Raw genomic sequence first — 17,325 nt, forward strand, 5'->3', positions numbered from 1 at the left:
AAATTTTTTTATTTTCTTTAGGTTTCAAACAGACCCTAAGTTTGCTGAGTGTTTTTGGATTTTTTTTGGCCTTTATTCAATTATCTTACGTCAAATTTTTGTAGATTATTGATTCGTCTCTATGGGAGAAATCAAAAAAGTAAAAATTATAGTACTTTTATCTAATTTTTTTAAAATATCCAAGATAAAGCTCAAAAAATTGACTTTTTAAAATTTATATTGGATATTTTCGGATTTAAAGTTTTTGAACTTTGTTTTAAATATTTTTAAAATATTTTGTAAAAAGTAAAAAAAAAAAATTGGGTTCAACGGGGTTTAATGTAATTTATCCATCATTAAAAGAATGACGACCACGTTCGTTTTTGTTTTGGATTTTGAACTTTCTCTCTGCACATAATTTTCAATAAATTTTCTCTTAATTATTATCTCTCTTCACTTATTATCTAAAATTTAAAATCTTAAAACGAACAAACCTGTAACAAGTTCGAGAGAGTACTTTGAACATTAAGGGGACAACCCGTAAATGAATGATAGTTGAAGGTGGTTTAATGTAGTTGAAGGGGATTTCCCAGTTTCGTTCAAATACTTTCATTCGCCCAATTTTGGTTGCTGTGGATCATACGATGGCCGACATATTGCCTGAATCATCAGATTGGGCTTTTCTTCCGGCTCACCTTCTCGATTCAATCGCGGAGAAGTTGGTCCACCTCCCCGATTTCCTCGCCTTTTCCGTCGTCTGCAAGCACTGGTTCTACGCTGCGACCTTCGACAATCAACAAAAGCGGCAACATCGAGCCTTCTTAGGACACAGACAGATCCCTATGTTGGTGGTCCCCTCTTCCAATCCCAGAGATAAGGACAGCAATGGCGAAAACCCAGAAAAAACGCAGCCTTTACGGTATTACCCGGGGGTAAGTTGTATGATTTTCAATTATCTCTCTCTTATACCCCCATTCCCCACGTTACATGCACTCCCGCCATTTCCTTTCTATTATGTTTACTACAAGTTCTCTCTTCTTCTTCTTTTTTTTGTATTGCCAGCCAAACCAAGGATGAGTAAAATGTCTAGTTTCTTGCTGAGGAAAAAAAAAAAAGGGTTAGCAACGACCAGGTTTATGTAGAAAAAAAAAGAAAAGAAGATGTTGCCGTGATTAGTATGTTTTCTAGGTTTTACATCATTCTACATAATACTGTTGAAATATATGATCGCAAGTACATCTTGAAGGCACGATCCATGAAATAGAATTTGGATAAGTTGAATTTTCTTATTAGGACAATCAATATATAATTTGATGTAGTATCTAGTTTTATTTTATTATACTTAGTACAATGTAGATAATTCAAAATTCTTAAATAACACGACATTTTTGTTTTCTACACAAAAAAGGGGAAAAAAATGTTATATGTGAAAGGAATGATTATGAAAAGTTAATAGGTTAGCTTTGAAAGATAGGGTAAAATTTTCATTTCATTCTTATGCTTTCAATGGTCAAACCAAACGCTTGAGTACCTTGGTAAATGAGTACCTTGGTTTCTGCCGTTGGATCGCTCCATTCTTGTGGTGTCATTCTCCCACTAAAACCCTCACACAATCCTCACAGAGGAATCCTCATAGAGAATCTGGATTTGTGTTTTACTCGTAGGTTTTTGAATATAATGGGTAGTGTAATTTGTGAACGGAATGGAAGAACATGAGGATGTAGTTGGACTGACATAATTTAGTGAAATATTTTGCTAACATATAATCGTGCTCTACTAACTCAAGTTTTTTGCTACCCTCTTCAATGAATAGATAGATGTTCTGTGCAAACAATTTTTATTCATTCCTGTGCAGTTTTAATTTTATGCAACTATATATCATTGATTTGGATCTAATACTCGAACATAGTTATTTATAGACATTCAGGTACGAAGGAGCACCTAGAAAAAGTAAAGCAAATAGAGGTGATCGATATAGCAAATGGTACGTAATGCAAACTAGTTGCCTAAGTCGAAAGGTACTCGGAGATTTACTCCAAACATGCACAGAACCTGCAGATTAACACCTGCAGGTAAACAAACAATACCAGCACTGAATCAGAGATCTCTAGGGCAATGTGATTGTTAATCTCCAACATCTATTAATTCAATCCCCGGTGTTGCAAGATGAGAGTGAGGGAGACGGATGAAGCTGTTTAGAGTCAACACCTAACTCTCTGCAAGTCTAGATTCGTAGTAGACAAGAGAGTACTAGAAAAAGACCGGATGGTTTTAGAGTGTTCTAGGCTATATTAGAACGCTTGAGAACTCTCTAGAAGATTGGAAAAAATTCTAGACTATTCCAAAATATCTTGGAATAATGGAAAAAAAAAATTAGAATATTCTATTTTAGAACGTGCAAGAACATATGCAACTTAGAAAGAATCTGGAATTTTTCAGAAGATTATCGAAGACTTTGCTATTTGCTAGATTAGTTGGAGAGTTTTAGAATGTTGGGAGTCATGAAGTAAGAGGAGATATATTATGGGAATTTTAGAAGGAGAACGTGAGCAATTGGATAAGGATGATCCTTGTGGTCTACGAAGGAGGTGGATGGCTATAAAAGATAAAGAAGAACTACCTTGTAGTCATTCCTAGAGAGTGCGAGATTAACTTCTAATAGTATTGTGAGAGAATCCCTTGTGGAGTAGTACATTGTATGGAGAAGTGTTATGTACACTACACATTTACACTACATTCAGAACTCACCCGAGACCCAAAAAAATACAGAAAAATGCCCATAAATTTTAAAACATTTGTTAGGAGCTCTGTAAAAATCAGCTCATCCGATATTGGTAAATATATATTCTAAATTCGTAGTGCGAAACTGAGCAATTAACCTAGGATATATACAACCACAGGAACACTTGGATCCCCTTCGCGTACCACCAGTGTGTGTTCGGAAGTTTCAGGAGCCACGGAGCAATGAAGAGACATTGCAACAGAAGGCATCCGAATGTCAAAATCCATTAGGTTTGAATTGAATTCTATATCTTTGGTTGAGTTCTAATGGTTCTTTGGGATTTGCTACTCGAAATATCATGCACCTATTTGTTCTTCTTATTAGAAAATCATATCCAGAAGTTACTTATCAAAAAAAAAAAAAAGAGATGGAAACTGTACTGTTTAGAGATGAACTTGATAAGTTAAACTTGTAGTTCTTAGCACTTCTTTTTGTGTTTCCCTTTCCTTTAGCTTAAAACAATGGTCTGTACCTTACTGATTTGCACTACTATGCTTTTGCTTAGGGAATTAGCTTTTGTTATTTAGCTTTTATTTGTAAAATACGTTGTTATACTTAATGTACTATCTAATGAAATTACATATATCTGTATGTTTTGTTTTAGAACACTGGTGTATGTATAATACAACACGTTACAAGGTTTGATCGTTGATCTTAAAAACAGAAAGCTACAGTTCATATTCTAGATCTATGAATATACACAATTACTTGCATAGAAACAAGGTTAAATTCTAACAGAATGGAAGAAGATGAGCGAGTTGATTTGAAACCAAACCTAATGAATTTTCAGATGTGGGTGCTGTTTCATGCAGTGGATCTTCATGCTGGCAATGGTGAAAGAGACAGTCGATCCTAGCATTCTTATGCTTGCGCTGGTGTGCTTTGAGGGAGGTCGCGTTGTGATGTCCTAGCTCCCCGGCGACAAATGTTGCAGTACGGGTAAGTGTCATACATATCCTCTTTAACTTCTGCATTTCCGATCACGGTCTGGTCACTCTGGTCACTGTCGCTTCCTACTCCTTCTTCAGCGTTTCCGATCACGGTCAGGGTCTCGTTGTTGTGGCCCATTCCTTTCGCATTTCCGATCAAGGTCTGCTCATCATCACTTCCCACTCCTCCAGCATTTTCGATCACCGTCGTTTGGGTCTTGTCGCTTTCCATGGATGCCATTTTTTATCGTATCGCTAGGGTTTTATACGAGGGAATAAAGGGATAATCTCGGTTCTGAAGCTAACAAAAGTGGTTAGAAAAGAATAAAATTCTCTTTCTACCCACACGACTACACGAGGAACAATTGTGCAGTTTCGTCAAGTGTTTGGCCTTTACCGACACTAATTGAAATTTTTTAATTGAAATGAACACAACGCTCATGTACTTTTCATATGTTGGAATTTGAGTACTTTTTATACATTATCAAATTGTAAACATCAATATCAGTATCATGCCATACAAATTCCTGGGTTTTTTTATTTTTATTTTATAAATCAGGTGTTCACCGCTCACTTGCGAGAGCCCCTAATTAAAGGCGGAGCAAAATTTCAAATGGATTGGCCTCAAAAGAGTTAATGATACATTAGTTCAACATGTTAGAGTTCATACAAATTACTGGTGATTGTCTTTAATCGGGCCAGTCTGATTTTTATGACATTGGCGGCTGTATCCATGAGACAAAAAAAATAGGGAAAGCAGGTAGATGACACTTTCATCAGGAGCATAGGCCAATTGATCCATATTCCAAATTATAGTAGTTCATTCAAGTGCACCCGTTGATTTCAAGGAATTTCATCAATGTCATTTGAAGGCCTATCACATTGTCAAAAATTGTCCAATGGAGAATTTCCGTTTGACAAGAAGAAGAAAAAAAAAAAAGGGTCAAATGATAGCAATGTAGATGGACCGATTTGAGGTCACATTTTGACACAAATTCAAATTTAGAGACAATTGAATTAAACGTTACTCATTTTTCGCCGCCAACCTATTAGCTTGGATGACGTGACAAATTTGACAAATGGTAGAATTGCTGTCCAATTTTGCACTAAAGATGGCTTTGTCTTTTGTTGACAACAACTTTGACTAACGGGTTGAACACCATTTGACACTAAATGGCTCAAGAATGAACTTGCTTTTTATCCTAAAAGAAAACAAAGAAAACATAACAGATCTCCTTGCAAGATACTCCTACTAAACTGGAGTATATGAAATAGGGGGATATCCATTGCTCATGAAACTTGTCCCTTCCCACCATCACAAATCAACAATTCCTCTTCCAAGTCCTATCTCAACAGAGACCATAGTTGCATCGCTCTCAAAAAGCAAATCCTCTACAAAAGATACAGAGATGTGGGAGGACCTTTGTTCTTGTAAGATCGTGCATATTAGTAAGCTTCTCCACTGAAGATGACTTTGGACGACCGACACATGTTCTATTTCTTCAAGGTACCATTGTGTCCATACAACGGAATGAGATGGATCTGCAAATGTATCAATGACGTTAATGCAAGCATATCATGAGAAATTTGTCAAATTCGCAAGGGGTACTGACAATACTTGAGCGTGTTCAGAACTCGGGGAACAAAAAAAGTTGCCTAGTGAATGAAACTAAAGGAAAAAACACCCGATTTGTGAAACAACTAAAGACGGGGTTGAGATACATAGAAGATAAAATCTAAGTTTCTATTTTTTTCGTCTCATTGCAAAACAAGTTTGGCATTAGGCCAGGTGTGTCGTAATGAGAGACATTGGTAAGACATATTATGGTGAGATGGAAAATGATGCAACAAGCAGCAGCAAGCCAATAACAAAAAGAGAATCAGAAGACAAATTTGCAGAATTCTACCAAAAGGATCAATATTCTAGTCCTGCAGTCACATTAACCCCTATACTTCCCTTAAATATTAAAGAACCCGACACGGATCAACCCCCTGGTCCCCCTCTTCTCTAAATATAGGATTTGTGTTCTGACGGGCATTTGCAATTTGAACTGGAATATGACCCTTCCATTGGAAATTTGCACTATAAAATACTACATCGACAGAGGAGGTAAAAAATAGGTTTTTGCTTTGAACAGAACCAATATAAACCATGCAGATACAGAGACTAATCAACCTGTCAAATCACTTGCATAAGCGCTACCAAACAGTACACAACTATCAGAGTTAGATATAGCAAAGCCAAAACTTGAACGGTTACTGGTATCTTCATCTAGACCCCACCGGAAACCGTGAGTATATTCTGGGACAACCCCTCCAACCACTGCATTGTTATGGTTTTGTTTTCTTTTAGCACCTTAGCTTCATGCCCCTCACTTTTTGAAAACTTGTAATCCTCAAATTCATCAGGTTCTGCCCTAGCATGAAAAGGGGTGTAGTTTACAAGTGTTCCTTTTTTTCTCTACCACGATCCACAAGTATTACACAATATTGGCTCTCTAGGGGCCCATTACGCCAAAAAGGAGTGCCTATAGCACCATGCAAGTGATCAAAAATAAGTCAGTGGACAAGAATGGCAACATAAGAAAGATACAAAAGCATCACAAAAAAAAGAGAAGGGAACACCACATCTAAGGTCAAATTCAGTCAAACATAGAAACATGACAGAAGCATCCGCTCCTTTGGAAGAAGTGTGAAACTCGCACACACATGTATGCATTAATGCATATATGGCTCGCATGGCAATGTCACTATTACGCAAATGCGGGGTCTCATTTCTATGTACAACAAATGAATGTACGTCACAAGTACAAAAGCCGAGGAGAACTACATCCTATAAACCCTACTTGCAAGGATTTTCTGGTTCGGACATACCTTCTTCAAATTGAAAACTTTTTATAGATTTTAGTTGCTAAATAATATTTAATCCCTTACATCACTTATACAATGTAGGTCGAAATTTATTGAATACATTTTCGAAATTAAACAAATAAGAAGATAGGGGTAAAGGTACAGGAGATCTTTTGATTAAGCTAACAAACAATAAAGATGTAGTCAAATCCATCTGATAGAATGAAAGCAACTGTGTGATTCTCAAGCTGAAGATACAATACAGCAACAATGTTTTAGAAAATGGACTATGGTTTCCTACTTTCTGCAGCTGAGAGACTACGACCTGAATCACTGTCCCTAAAACCATTTGCATTCTTAAATCTTTGTTATTTTAACTTTAAGCTTTTGGTGAGGGCAAGCTCGAATGTACCAAAGAATGGCAACTGAAAGAACACCGACTCAACCAAACTGCATTGACATTTGCACAACTTAATAGACCAAAAAAAAAAAAAGACGTGTCTATTGGCAAGAACTTGATGTCATATGAATTGCATAAACAAGGCATTGGGAGTATGAGTGGATTTATGTCCGAAAGGTGCACATGGATTGCAGACATGGCAGTGGAATTGAAGCTCATACGGTCATACCTGAATTTGAGATCGTACAAAGACACAATTCAATTCCTTAGAGAAATCAAACTGAAAGATTCGACACACAAGGCAGTATAACAATCTCAGTGGGAAGGAGATAGAGGAATGTGACCGAGATTGTATAACTTTTGTTGGTTGCGATCATGAGTGTAGTTGAGACCAAGCTAGAGATTTATAAATGAATTTCGACCAAAACAAGAGACTTGTTTGGCACTAAGTTTTTCAAAAGCCGTAATACAACAGAATAATATGAGCCATAAACCAACCATTTGACACCCAAAAAGAATCAAAGTACAGGTATTGCAGATAGGTACATTTCTCCAATTTCATTTTCAACACAACCACATCCAAGGCAACTGAAACAGCAAATACAACTAAATATATAGACCGCGAAATTGCTTAGTTGTCATAGGACTCCAAGCCAAATTTCACGGATAACATACAGTGAAAGAGAATCAATTGGGAATTCCAAAAAAACAACGAGGACACAGAAGAACACAAAAAGGGCAACCCAATTCTGAACAAAAAGCAAATCTCGTACTCAAATAAGCATTGGTTTTCAGAGATTCAAGGGAACCTGTGGTTCTGTTTCAACCCAATCAAAATGCATACATAACATAACAACACATATGATTCCATTATTTTCTTCTTATTTTGCTAAATAAAAGCACTATATTTATGGGAACCAAAAAACCACAAGGTGGGTTTGAAAAATTAGAACAAAATAACTAAAACTCAACCATTGAGAAATAGAAAGACGTACAGAGAGTGAGGGTCTTGGGTTTTCCAATGGGGGGTTTGATGGAGAATCTGAGGCTGCTGTGGTGGGGTTTAAAGGTAACTTCGGATATATATGTTCAAGTTCAAGCCAATCAAGGCAGTTGATTTTAACGCACAAAAAGCAAATCACAAAATTAGAATACGATTACAGCATACCCATGGCGATGATGCCCGAAACTATTCAACACATAATGGGGGCTGGAGCTGCGGCTGTTATTTCCTCTTAGCAGCAGGTTTCTTTTTCTGAGAAGTATTCTTAGCAGCAGTTTTCTTTTTTGACCTTTTAAAACCAGCTCCACTTTCCTGCCGCAGCAAAAAATAAACATTAGAAACACAACACAACACCAGCTCCACTTTCCTGCCACAGCAAAAAAATAAACATTAGAAACACAACTGCAAATATAGGTGATCTCAAGAAATGTGCAACTAAGAAAAGAAAGGCTGATATTCTTGGGAATTAAGTTCTATTCTGAAAAAGAAAGGAAAATGAACCTAATCCTGATGCAGCAGGTTCATCAACAGAATTTACTTTTTTGAATTATAATAATCTAATCAATTTTGCTGGTAATGTTATCCATTAACCAATGAAATTGTCTTTTGTGCGGACTTGAAACATTACGGCTGGTATGTATGCTGAAATGGAATCACAATTTGTACGGTAATTCAGACAACACAACTCGACATTAACAATTAGAAAAGGAAAAAAAAAACTTGACGTCAAAGATGCATTAAAACGATAAGGCTTGTTATATAAGCTACTTGACCTCAAACCATGCTTCTTGTTCATGTTATCGATTAGCAATGAAATAGTTTTTGAACATGTAGCAATGAAATAGTTTGTGCAAACTTTTTTTGAACCAAGTTTGTGCAAACTTCTTGTCTATTGTTTGCATGTTGTCCTTTGAATCACAGTATTAAAAAGTCTTGAAAAGCTAGTATTTAACACCATAGATTGTGATAGAATAACAGATAATAAAAATGGGTAAAGATGAACCAATTGATGATTGACAGGTAATCTACAGACTACATTAAGCCAGAGCACCGTTGAGCTAAAAAGTAATAACTGAAGTGAACGTGTGCAAGGATGCACCATTATTCGGTTATCAGAAAAAACACTAGTACCTTCCTGTAATGTATGTAAGCAATTCGACCAGCCAACTCCTGTCCATTGTTAGAGATGTAAACCTGAAAAAAAGTAGCAAACGGGGTTAGTGTTATTGCCACTGTGATGGAGAGCCATGAAACTTAAAATCAAGCACCAAGGAAAAATATCTGCATATGAATAGCAATGCTGGAAGGACATGCAGTAACTCTTACACTGTGCCAAATATAAATTAGACATTCAGACCAACACAATTATTCTCAATTAAGTTAAGTAATGTGCCACATTTGTGAGGCTTGTCGCTCTATAGTAGAGTACGAAAAGATTTTTTGTAGGCAACTACCAGTGTGCAACATCATAATCTACATACATGACATGTTTGAATTTTGAAGCTCCTAAAAGACTTGTTTTCTGGGAGCTGCAGATCGCCATCAACATCTTATAATGAGCATCACTAGCCACATTGTCAACAGGTAAAAAGACAAGGAACTTACTCTCTTTCCATCAGGACCTGTGTACCAATGGCCGCCAGATTGACCAACTGCATGAACCCGTCTTTTCCCAGCATCTTTCGGAATTTACCCACCTTCAGAGCCTTGTGATACCACTTCAGCAGCTGATTTTCCCCCCCTTCTTGAGCTTCTCAGCATTACTTGTCCCAGCTGCTTGGTGTTTAGAACCTTTACCCTTGCTAAATTAACAACTGAAAACACAGAAAAGGTACATCGCCTTAGAAACACGGTTAAAAACTTCTTACCAAAATAGTGTAGATAAGCTGAAGTGACTGCAAAGCACAGTACCTGTAATCAATAACAGATGCGAAGGAATGCTTGTTCACACTGTTATGTATAGCACCCGGAGGGAAAAAGTAGGATAAACGACTGCTGACTAATTTCTGGATCCTAGGGTCATTGTGGAAAAAATGTCAATGAGCAGGGGGAATAGGGTCCCCCAAATGGTGCTCATCATTATTGATACTAAAGGTTTGATTACTGCATTCATTGTCACTTTTAGACTTATCATGCCTCGGAACAAAATCTCCCTTCTTCTCCTTTCCAGATCTGAAATATTCTTCAATCTTCACAGAACTCGTCCAGAGCAGGAGTGGGGATGTGGACACTCTTCTCTGTATAGAAATCTTTCCAAAAATCCTCTGTTTGAGATACACTGATGCTTTAGTTCTCTTCAGTTGACTCGTAGTTGGATTACCATCATTACATTGTTTCTCCTTCATAGGTGATTCTACTTTATTAGTCTCTTTGTTTGCATCTTCACTAACAGAAGGATCATCAGAATCAGAATCAATCAACTGGAATCTTCTCAGGGGACTGACAGTAAACTTTGAAAACAACGGTTTATTACTACTCGTCTCCAAGCTTGCAGAGGCTGAGGTTCTTGAAGCCTCTTTCCTTTTAGTCACCTGCCGCGGGCTTGCTGGTTGCTTGGTCAAAGCCCCATGTCCATGCAATGGGAACTTTGAACTGCTACATCCAGACTGGCAAGGCATCGACGGATGCTCCTTTTCTGTGACGAATTGACGAGAAAACATCAAAAAAACGTCAATAACTGAGCAAAAGGTAGAAATAGGTGGCACAATGTTCCGTAATTGGAACTTGTGAGTCAACACCAAGTTCTAAATTTTTTAACCAAATAGGGTACCAAGAATAGTTGAGCAACAAATAAACTAAAATAGATATTAAAAACTTTCAAAACATGTAGTTTGAAGACATTGAATTACAAGATCTTATAAAAATTCAACCATCTAGCAAAGATGCAACATATGGTACTAATCAAAGAAACAGTTGCCAAGGAGCACCGAATGAAACACGAAGAACACGTAGCACTCTACCTAATTGGACGACTTTCAGTAAATTCATTTTTCCCAATATCCAAACTTGACACCTAAATCCCCTCACAAGAAACATAATAATGTGGCTCAGTCTAGACCCCACCCAAGAACAGGCACTTTACCAAGCTAGGGAACCAATCATTAGGTGCAATCCCAAGTGATCAGCACCCAACGAGTCAAGTGGACGATGCTTGATCCAGGTATTTCCAGGCACCCTGCCACGCAAAGGTGTTCAAATGCTACACCATAAGTTCTATGGAATATCTAACACGTAATGGTTTATATTTGGAGCCACATGATAACCAAAAATTACTGCAGGTAAAAACATAACCTTGCTTAAAAAACTGCAGCCAGCAACGTTTTCTTATTCCGCTTTCTTTTCTAAATCTTATTTGTATCCAACATTTCGTAAACTCGCTTTATTTTGAGGCATAGGTGGTTGTGGATGTTCAATTTTAAAAATACGTCCACTTGGATTTGTAGGTCATGACTCAAGAGTAATTGGACTAATTGTAAATATGGATACACATACTGTGCATATCTAAGAGCATGTACACCAATGAAAATGTAAAAATGCTGATCAACAGTGCACTTTTTTCATTTTACCTACTCACATCTCTTTCAACACTATACCAATATTATTTATTTTACCTAACTCCAATTAAAATATATATTTTTTACTCATTTTTTTATTATCTTTATTGTTTGAAGAGAGGAGAAAGGAGGGGGGAGAGAGAGAAAGAAATAATAAAAAAAGAAAGGAGTATGAATAGTGCATAGGTAAAAATAGAGAACAACTATTCACAAATGCATTTTAGCTCCTCTTTTAGCTCATTTGGTGTAGACTATTTTTTATGTTTCTCATAGGTAAAATAGCAAAAAATGTATTTTTGCTCATCTAGTGTACTTGCTCAGCCTCAATATGTAAATTGTCTTCATGCATGAAGGCAGGTTCCTTATTCCTTTCCATACGTAGTTTTGTGGAGGAATTTGTTTAACCTACTATTACGTTTTGAGTCTTTAAATCCCAATGCATGATTCCAAGTTCATGCAAGTGGGCAAGACCAGAAACTATGTCCCTGCACAAATCAAGATTGTCAAAACTCAAAAGACCAGAAACTATGTCCCTGCACAAATCAAGATATGGTTGTCATTTTCTTTGGTCTTGTCCCATTTAGGTTCAAGTGGGCAAGACCAGAAACTATGTCCCTGCACAAATCAAGATATGTTATCACCAATTGAGGAGGAACTCCATTCAAATGTTTGTCTGCTTGAAGAGCGAAGAACTGTTGGGTGTAGGGAGAAAAATAAAAGTATGATGGCCAAAAGAAAGAACCAATTATGAATTAAAACAGCTCTTATACCAAATGGAGTGACTGGCATGGCCATGAAAATCCATGTAATCCTCAACATCCATATAAGTTATAAACATTAAGTAAATCTTCTTAGTGAAATTGATCAAATACAGAAACAATCAATTACATATTAACTCCAAATAGTCCCCACATATTTTAATTCCTAGTCAAATCCATGAATTGAAAACTTTTAGTCAGCTACACAACTCAAACCAAAGGCCTAAACCCCCAAAAATGGCTAAATGTGTCGATTAAATTGAAAATTCTTACCTGTTCATGACATTGCACACAATCTCCGACCTCACAATCACATCGGAAGAGTCCTGTATTAACATCGAACACAACAAGATCACGATCAATAAACGATTTATAAACTTGCTACGAAGGAAGTAATGAAAACAAAATTGCAGAGAGATATTTTTGAAACCCTCTTTGGAAATACCATCGCAATGAAAGTACAATTGCAGATTGATACTTTTGTAAGAGAGAGACCATTCAACTCCTAAAACAGAACTGAAAAGCACTAAAAGCATATAAAGAGCAGATACAAGTAGAGGTAATGCTTTCGAATTTTGACAAAATTTGTGAAAATTCAATCAAAAGTGGGAAACATTTGTGCAAATTTTTTCGAAGTTCAACTTGAACACTCATCTCGTGTGCCCCAACCTCCAGTAAGAATGTAAAGTTAAATTAAAATTTACACTTCATAAGGCGAAACATAAAAAACCATAGAACTCATATTGCAACACCCTCTTTTGGGGGTTCCTGTCAATAAATCAAACACGCAAGAGAGAGAGAGCGCTCGCGCCCAGATTGAATAGAAAAAAAAAAACTGTAGAAACTCATATGCCAACACCAGTTATACAAAACCCAAATTGAATAGAAACTTCATATTACCATGGGTTTGAGTGTCTATTCAGTTCCGCTGCAATTTAATGCCAAATCTTTTTTCAAATTTTGTGTTACAAATCAAGAAATTGTGAAAGGAAACAAAACTGCAATTGAGTAGAGAGAGAGAGAGAGAAATATTTTAACGTGATTTGAGGGGTGGTGATAAGGGTGGGTAGTTACCAATTCAGTATTCTACAAATTTGTTTTCTTGTGTTAAAATATCCAATATATTCTCATAGTTAATTGTTTTGTATTGTGTTGGTTTTTTTTAGAGGACATTTTCGAAAAAGGAAAATACATGACAAAAAAGTGGTGCTCTCCCTTCATATATTAGAATAGATAGTATTTTTTTAAAACCTATCTATTTTTTTACCTGAACGACAGCGAAGCCCCACCACATTCGAAATCCCGTTGTAGAGCACCAACTCTTTCCATGACAAAGCTTAATTGGAGACTTGGTAACGAAAAAGAGGCTCTATGGGCTCAAGTTTTGCAAGGAAAAAATTACATAAAAGGAGGTTAAAAACATCACGAACCTTCTTACATTTGGAAGAGTTTACTTTGTTCAATCACTTCATGGAGCACCCTATTTCGTACTGATGAAGGATACTTTGTTCTCTCTCAACAATGAGAAAGCTCCAGCCCCTGATGGTTTTACTGCGTATTTCTAAAAAAAAGCTTGGAGTGTTATTGAAGCTGATCTTATTAATGCTATATTTCCTCTTTCTTTCACCATGGTAAGCTACTTGGAGAAGTTAACTCCACCATCATTTCTCTTGTCCCTAAGGTGCCCAATCCTTCGTTAATGTCTGATTTCAGGCCTCTTCTTGTTGCAACACTATCTACAAGTGCATAACTCAAATTATTGCCAAGTTTGTGGGAACATGTGGTTAAACAGGAATTGCAACATCTTCGGCCAAAATACTATCCCTTTGGATAGCAACTGTAATCACATTGTCATGGCAGCACAGGAATGGGAAATGCTGGTGCGAAAGAGGAACAAAAACAAGGTTTCCTTTTGGTTTCAACAGGTTGGAAGCCACCCGAACAGAACGGGTTCAAATTAAACACGGATGGAACGTCCCGCAATAACTCCACTCAAGCCGCAACAGGAGGACTAGTTCGGGATCACAATGGAAACTGGATAACGGGTTTTTACAGGAATATTGGGGCAGCTACAAGTTTAGCTGCGGAGATTTGGGGGCTACGTGACTGATTACAGATAGCAACTAATCTTCAACTACCAAATTTGGAAGTTGAATTGGACTCTATGGTCATGATCCAATTACTTGCTATGCATTGGGATGAAACACATCAATTGGGTGCTTTATCGAATGATTGTAGGTACCTTTTGCAGCAGTTAAAAATGACTCAAATCAAACATAGCTTTCGGGAAAAGCAATGCATGTGCGGACCAGTTGGCAAATATGGGATTACAAATGGAGTCTGGATTTCATGTATTAGTTAATGTGTCTAGTTGTATTTTCTGCTCAATTAAGGGCAGATGCCTTGAGGATTTCATACCCTAGACTCATATACTCTGCTACTTTAGTTTTATTTAAGTCCCCTATTAACAAATTTAGATAAATTTTCATTTATTCTAGCTCTGCACGACTGATTTAGTGCCGACAGCCGACAATATAAAGGAAATTTCAACTTGCTAGCGCTGCCAGAGGCGAATGCAGGATTTTAATTCAATGGTGACAAAAATATACACAAAAAATATTGCATGCAAAAAACTATACTACTATAAGATAACAATATTTACTATGCTTGAAGTGCCTAATTTATTATATTTTGTTGAGGTGTATGATCTACTGACTCACAAATTTAGATAAATTTTCATTTATTCTAGCTCTGCACGACTCAGTGCCGGCAGTCGACAATATAAATGAAATATCAAATTCTATGCCAAAATATACAAAAGTTTCAACTTTTCTTGTACTATTTTTCTTGTACTCCCTCCGTCCTTTTTTTAGAGTTCAGTATTTCATTTTGGACTGTTCCTTAATAAATGTCCATTTTGTAAAGTTAATGGGTAAAAGTTGTTGCATTTTCTATTTTGTCCCTAAAAGTGGATTCCATTTTGAAAAGTTAGTGAGTAAAAGTGTAATGATGATGTCTCCGTAAAGGGTAAATAGGAAAAGTTGATGTGAAAGATATAATCATGATGTATTTTTAATAAGTTAGAGTTACGAAGTAGGACACTTAAACAGGGACGGAAGGAGTATATAATATCTGGCTAGCACCCTTCTAGGCAACGAGATCAACGATCTCGATTCGCTCTGCCGCCGTCCATTTCATCATCATACTCCACTCTCAATACCCCATCCTCGTCTCTTCCACGCCGTCCATTTCATCATCATACTCCACTCTAATACCCCATCCTCGTCCTTTCCCAACTTCCCAGCCAATTGATAAAACTCTCCTAAAACTACAAGAAGTCCATCCTTCAACCTCTTCATTCTGTCCTAAAAATCAGACTCACCGCATGTTAGAACTATGGTTCGAATTTCCGTTTGACCCAAATAAAAAAAGAAAGAAAAGAACTATGGTTCAAAATTTATTATTTTATCACAGGGAATATTGAAACACACAATTATGGAAAATAGAATAGAGCATGCTCAATTAATGAGAATGAGAGTCGTGGCACTGTCTAAAAGCTAGTATTCTTTTCCCAGTTTATTGTTCGTAGTAGTATTTCTTTGATCTTGTAAGGGCTTCTCTATCGCTTTAGTCCTGGGAAAACACATGGAAAAATTACGTGTTCTCTCGACTTTTTCAAGGTGATTGTGTTGAATGTTTTGACTATTCGAGTTGTAAATTTTGGTCTACCAGTAATATAGTACTAGCGTCCAATCCGTTTTATGCACGGACAAAACTAACAAATATGGGCGAGATCAGAGCCGGCCCAACCCCAAGGCCCAAGAGGCACACCAATATTTGCACTAAAAATTCTAATTTTTAGAGGCACTCCAATATTTACACTATTTTGGTTTAAGTAGAACTCTTTTAAAGCCCAATAGAATAAAAAAAATGCCTAATTAAAGGTAATGAGTTAGCCCAACCCACTAAATCCCCAAAATTATTTCCCCCAAACCACAGAATAACACCTCCCCAATATTGTTTTCCCCCAAACCCACCCCAAAAACTTGACGATCTCGTATTTTGTGTTCGTGTGTAATGATCAGTAGAACTTTATATTGATTTGACTTTTTCATATTATGATTGTTGCTGTAAAAATTGTTAAGTATTAACTCTTTAAGGACTCTTTTTTTTATTAGGCATTGGGCACTAAAAATCTTTGGGCCAGCCCTGAGCGAGATCAACATACACACCCAAGAAGGCTGAAAATGTAATTTAAGAAACTATTATTAAGAAAACCAAGGAGGCCAAAAATGTACATAAAATGTATGTAAATATGCTCACAATAAAAATAATAATAATTGAGAGGATGAACCAATAATTATTGCAAGTTCATTTGGAGTCCAAACAGATTGTCAGTATTCTTTTTTTCTCAAATGGAATTATATACTCTTAGTTACTTTGGTGGTCCAGTTCGGTGATTTTTTGAAAATGTACATAAAAATGTGCATGAATGCATAAAATGTTTTATCTTTTGAGCGATTGATGCAAATACAACCCAAATGTTGTAGCAAAAAAAACAATCAATCAATTTGGTGTAGTTCTTATAGTCGGTGGACGTAATCTTTTACTTTTAAAATCTAAAGAACAAAAAAGTTAAGACACCATTAATTAGGATAAGAAATGTGGGGAAAAGTAAAGATACATACGTGTCGAATGTGGGGGAAAATTTCTCGTGGTGGACTTACGTTTTCAGCAATTAATTGCAAACATTCCTCTTTTGGCTTTATAGTTTATAGCAATTAATGGCAGATTTTCGTGAGAGTTAATTAAAAGAACAAAAGAACAGGAAAACTGGGTACACACTTGGATAGATAGACAAATATAAAGGTGAAAGTACACGAAGATCCTTTCAATTTTCATTTTTTTTACGAAGACCCCTTAATGTTTAAAACTATTCATACAAACCCCCTCAATTATATGAAATGAAAAATTTGCTAACTCTATTAGCAGAATTAGGAGAAATGATGATTCTACCTCTAAAAAATCGCTCACAAGTCACAATGATCCCCTCATCTATAAAAATTGTCC

At 36.5% G+C, this 17,325-nt stretch overlaps 2 protein-coding genes across 3 annotated transcripts; one reads left to right on the forward strand and one right to left on the reverse strand.

Moving 5' to 3' along the window:
* Window positions 1–538: 538 nt before the first annotated feature.
* On the forward strand, window positions 539–4,031 carry LOC131319654 (uncharacterized). Of its 2 annotated transcripts, XM_058350020.1 has the most exons (3): window positions 539–911; window positions 3,574–3,700; window positions 3,790–4,031. In XM_058350020.1, the coding sequence occupies exons 1-2, from the start codon at window positions 624–626 to the stop codon at window positions 3,670–3,672; spliced, it is 387 nt and encodes a 128-aa protein (XP_058206003.1). In that variant the 5' UTR covers window positions 539–623; the 3' UTR covers window positions 3,673–3,700; window positions 3,790–4,031. The 2 variants fall into 2 exon arrangements, with proteins under 2 accessions (XP_058206003.1, XP_058206002.1); XM_058350019.1 differs by having other exon boundaries at window positions 3,574–4,031.
* Window positions 4,032–4,720: 689 nt separating this feature from the next.
* On the reverse strand, window positions 4,721–13,584 carry LOC131321319 (uncharacterized). The gene is made up of 10 exons (XM_058352315.1): window positions 13,523–13,584; window positions 12,768–12,771; window positions 12,529–12,581; window positions 11,903–11,982; window positions 10,080–10,578; window positions 9,812–9,956; window positions 9,549–9,632; window positions 9,075–9,137; window positions 7,936–8,255; window positions 4,721–5,232 (listed from the first exon to the last, which is right to left on the reverse strand). The coding sequence occupies exons 1-9, from the start codon at window positions 13,582–13,584 to the stop codon at window positions 8,166–8,168; spliced, it is 1,080 nt and encodes a 359-aa protein (XP_058208298.1). The 3' UTR covers window positions 4,721–5,232; window positions 7,936–8,165.
* Between the last annotated feature and the right edge of the window lie 3,741 nt (window positions 13,585–17,325).

Source organism: Rhododendron vialii, chromosome 3a (assembly GCF_030253575.1).
Source record: "Rhododendron vialii isolate Sample 1 chromosome 3a, ASM3025357v1".
Taxonomy (NCBI): domain Eukaryota; kingdom Viridiplantae; phylum Streptophyta; class Magnoliopsida; order Ericales; family Ericaceae; genus Rhododendron; species Rhododendron vialii.